Raw genomic sequence first — 3,156 nt, forward strand, 5'->3', positions numbered from 1 at the left:
CGTGTGGAGTTTGCACGTTCTCCCCCTGTCTGCGTGGGTTTCCTCCCACACTCCAAAGGTGTGCCGGTTAGGGTGAGTTGGCCAAAGTAAACTGTCCATAGTATCCCAGGATGGGCAGGCTAGGTGAGTTAGCCATGGGCCATGCAGGCTGATGGGGTAGGTATGGGTGTGATGCTTTTCAGAAGGTCGGTGTGGTCTCAATGGGTGAATGGCCTGCTTCCACACTGCAGGGATTGTATGGTTCTAGCTTCGGAAATGAAGACTTTTTTTAACCCCTTCACAGGGTGTGGGTGTCACTGCATTTATTGCCCATGGCTGATTACCCAGAGGGCAGTTTAGAGTCAACCACATTCCTGTTGGTCTGGAGTCACATGTAGGCCAGACCAGGTAGGGGTGGGATATTTCCTTCCCTAAAGGACATTAGTGAACGAGATGAGTTTTTCCTGCCCATAAACAACGGCTTCACGGTCATAGAATCCCTACAGTGTGGAAACGGGCCCTTCAGCCAAACAAGTTCACACTGACCCTCCAAAGAGCAACCCATCCAGACCCACTCCCCCTAACTAATGCATATAACTTACACATCCCTGAACACTATGGGGCAATTTAGCATGGCCAATTCACCTGGCCCGCACATCTTTGGACTGTGGGAGGAAACCGGAGCACCCGGAGAAAACCCACGCGGACACAGGGAGAATGTATAAACTTCACACAGAGAATCGGCCGAGGCTGGAATTGAACCTGGGACCTTGGTGCTGTGAGGCAACAGTGCTAACCACTGAGCCGCCATGCTGCCCACAGCATTATTAGACTCCTAATTCCAGATTTTAATTTTTTGTTGAATTCAAATTCCACCACCTGCCATGGTCGGATTTGAACCCAGTTCCACTGAACATTGCCTGGATCACTGTATGAATAGTTGAGTGGTAAGACCATTCTTGCCATCCCTGGAACTATTATTTTGTCAGTGTTTCAATACTGTCATTCAGGAGTAGGAAGAAGAGTCTCCCGAGGAAATAAATTAACTCAGCTCCTCTGGTTTGGTCAAGCTTATCATAACATCTGCTCTCAGCTGACCAAATGCAGTTCTACTGTTTTTTTTTAATATCCAGAACTGCTACCATACACAACTGAACAGTTTTACCCAACATCAAATCACCTGAGGCAATTGTCATCTCTTAACTACCACCAATAAATCACTGGGGTTTCTGGTTGATCAATTTATGTACACAGCCCGTTAAGGATAAGGTTCTGATGAATATTTCATAAGCGTTTATAGACACTTACTGAGTTTGCATTTGGCGTGTGAAGATTGTCACAGATGAATGAACAATTACATTATCATTGAGTTGCCATCGAAGGAGACCTTTAACATTCTGATTGGCTCATAAGACCCAAAATCCCATATTGTGCTGACTGGAATCCGATTGGACATGGTAGTTCTTCATGTGATTAGCAAGAGTGATTGGCATCACTGATGATGTCATTTCCTGTTTAATAAATTGTGGGCCTGTTCCTAGAGTATAAATCCAATTTCCATGATAGTGGATTTTTAGAGAGGGAGTTTGTTATTTAGGAATTGTATTGACAAAATGGCCTCCCAGGTTTGTCAGAATTATCACCAGGATTGTGAAGCAGCTGTCAACAAACAGATTAATATCGAGCTGACTGCCTCCTATCTCTATCAGTCTTTGGTGAGTATCTGTGGGGGCTAAGACTGAATCTTTGGATAGAGTCAAACTCTAGTATTTGTTTGTTTTGTTCTATGCTGCTACATAGAACCAAGCTGTTTTAGTGACTATGTATATAATTTTAATGATTAAAGTATGTTTGATGCTAAAAAATAACTGAATCTGGCTGAAGGATGTGATGTCTTGCTGAAGATTAATGGGGATTGTCCACTATCTAATCGCTTCCTGATGGTGTGTAATAAGTCCATTCAGTTGTCAGACTCCCTCCTTTTCTCTGAAAGTAAACTCCCTCCTGTATGAATACCATGTCCTTTTTTGTCTCTCAACTACAGGGAAACGTTGCTTCCAATGTGATGCTTGTCTGTCTGCAAAGACAATACAGAGCTATTTCAGGACTTTGTTTGTTTGTACTTCAACCTGAATAAAGTCTTGCTCTTGCTCTTGCGCTCTCTCTCCTACAATTATTTATACACTAATGTTGCATGTTTTTGCAGCTGTCCCAGCTTAAAAACAATATATTCACACTTTGGTCATAGTGCTCTCTTTCTAATGTTGGCCAAAGACTAAATATTACTGGTTAGGAGGTGAACTCAGTGTATTGAGTGAAGGTGTTCAAATCTTAGCAGGACTGGTATACCTTTAATGGTAAGGTCCTCTGGAGTGTCTCTGAACAAAGAGACCTTGGAATGCAGGTTAATAGCTCCTTGAAAGTGGAGTTGCAGGTAGATAGGTTGGTGAAGAAGGTGTTTGGTATGCTCTATTGGTCAGGAGTTGTGGGTGGTTGTACTGGACATTGGTTAGGCCACTGTTGGAATATTGCATGCAAGTCTGGTCTCCTTCCTATTGGAAAAATGTTGTGAAACTTGAAAGGGTTCAGAAAAGACTTACAAGGATGTTGCCAGGGTTGGAGGATCTGTGCTATAGGGAGGAGCTGAACAGGCTGGGGCTGTTTTCCCTAGAGTGTCAGGTTGAGAGGTGACCTTGTAGAGGCTTACAAAATCATGAGGGGCATGGATAGAATAAATAGACCAAGCCTTTTTCCCTGTGGTCAGGGAGTTCAGAACCAGAGGGCATAGGTTTAGGGGTGGGAGGGGAAAGATGAGACCCAAGGGGCAATTTTTTTCAGAGGCTGGTACCAGTATGGAATGAGCTGCTAGGGGAAGTGGTGGAGGTGGGTACAATTGGAACATTTAAAAGGCATCTGGATGGGTATATGTATAGGAAGGGTTTGGTGGGATATGGGCTGGCAGGTAGGACGTGATTGGGTTGGGATATCTGGTCGGCATGGACAGGTTGGACCGAAGGGTCTGTTTCTATGCTGTACATCTTTGACTCTGACTGTAGCTCCTTCCTATCCCTAGAGTTGCTGCATAGTGGCTTGTGAAGCTAGTTGAGCCAGTTTGTCCTGAGGAACAACACTGCTTGAGTAAAGACCCTTAATTCTGTCATTGAATCACCAGAAGTC

General features: G+C 44.2%; 1 protein-coding gene across 1 annotated transcript in view; it reads left to right on the forward strand.

Moving 5' to 3' along the window:
* Nucleotides 1-1,542: 1,542 nt before the first annotated feature.
* LOC122546760 (ferritin, middle subunit-like) overlaps nucleotides 1,543-3,156 on the forward strand; it is a 7,571-nt gene continuing 5,957 nt past the window's right edge. The window contains exon 1 of the mRNA XM_043685397.1: nucleotides 1,543-1,694. Coding sequence (XP_043541332.1) covers nucleotides 1,593-1,694 — 102 coding nt within the window. The 5' untranslated portion in view covers nucleotides 1,543-1,592. The remainder of the gene's footprint in view (nucleotides 1,695-3,156) is intronic.

Source organism: Chiloscyllium plagiosum, unplaced genomic scaffold (genome assembly GCF_004010195.1).
Source record: "Chiloscyllium plagiosum isolate BGI_BamShark_2017 unplaced genomic scaffold, ASM401019v2 scaf_8626, whole genome shotgun sequence".
Taxonomy (NCBI): Eukaryota; Metazoa; Chordata; class Chondrichthyes; order Orectolobiformes; family Hemiscylliidae; genus Chiloscyllium; species Chiloscyllium plagiosum.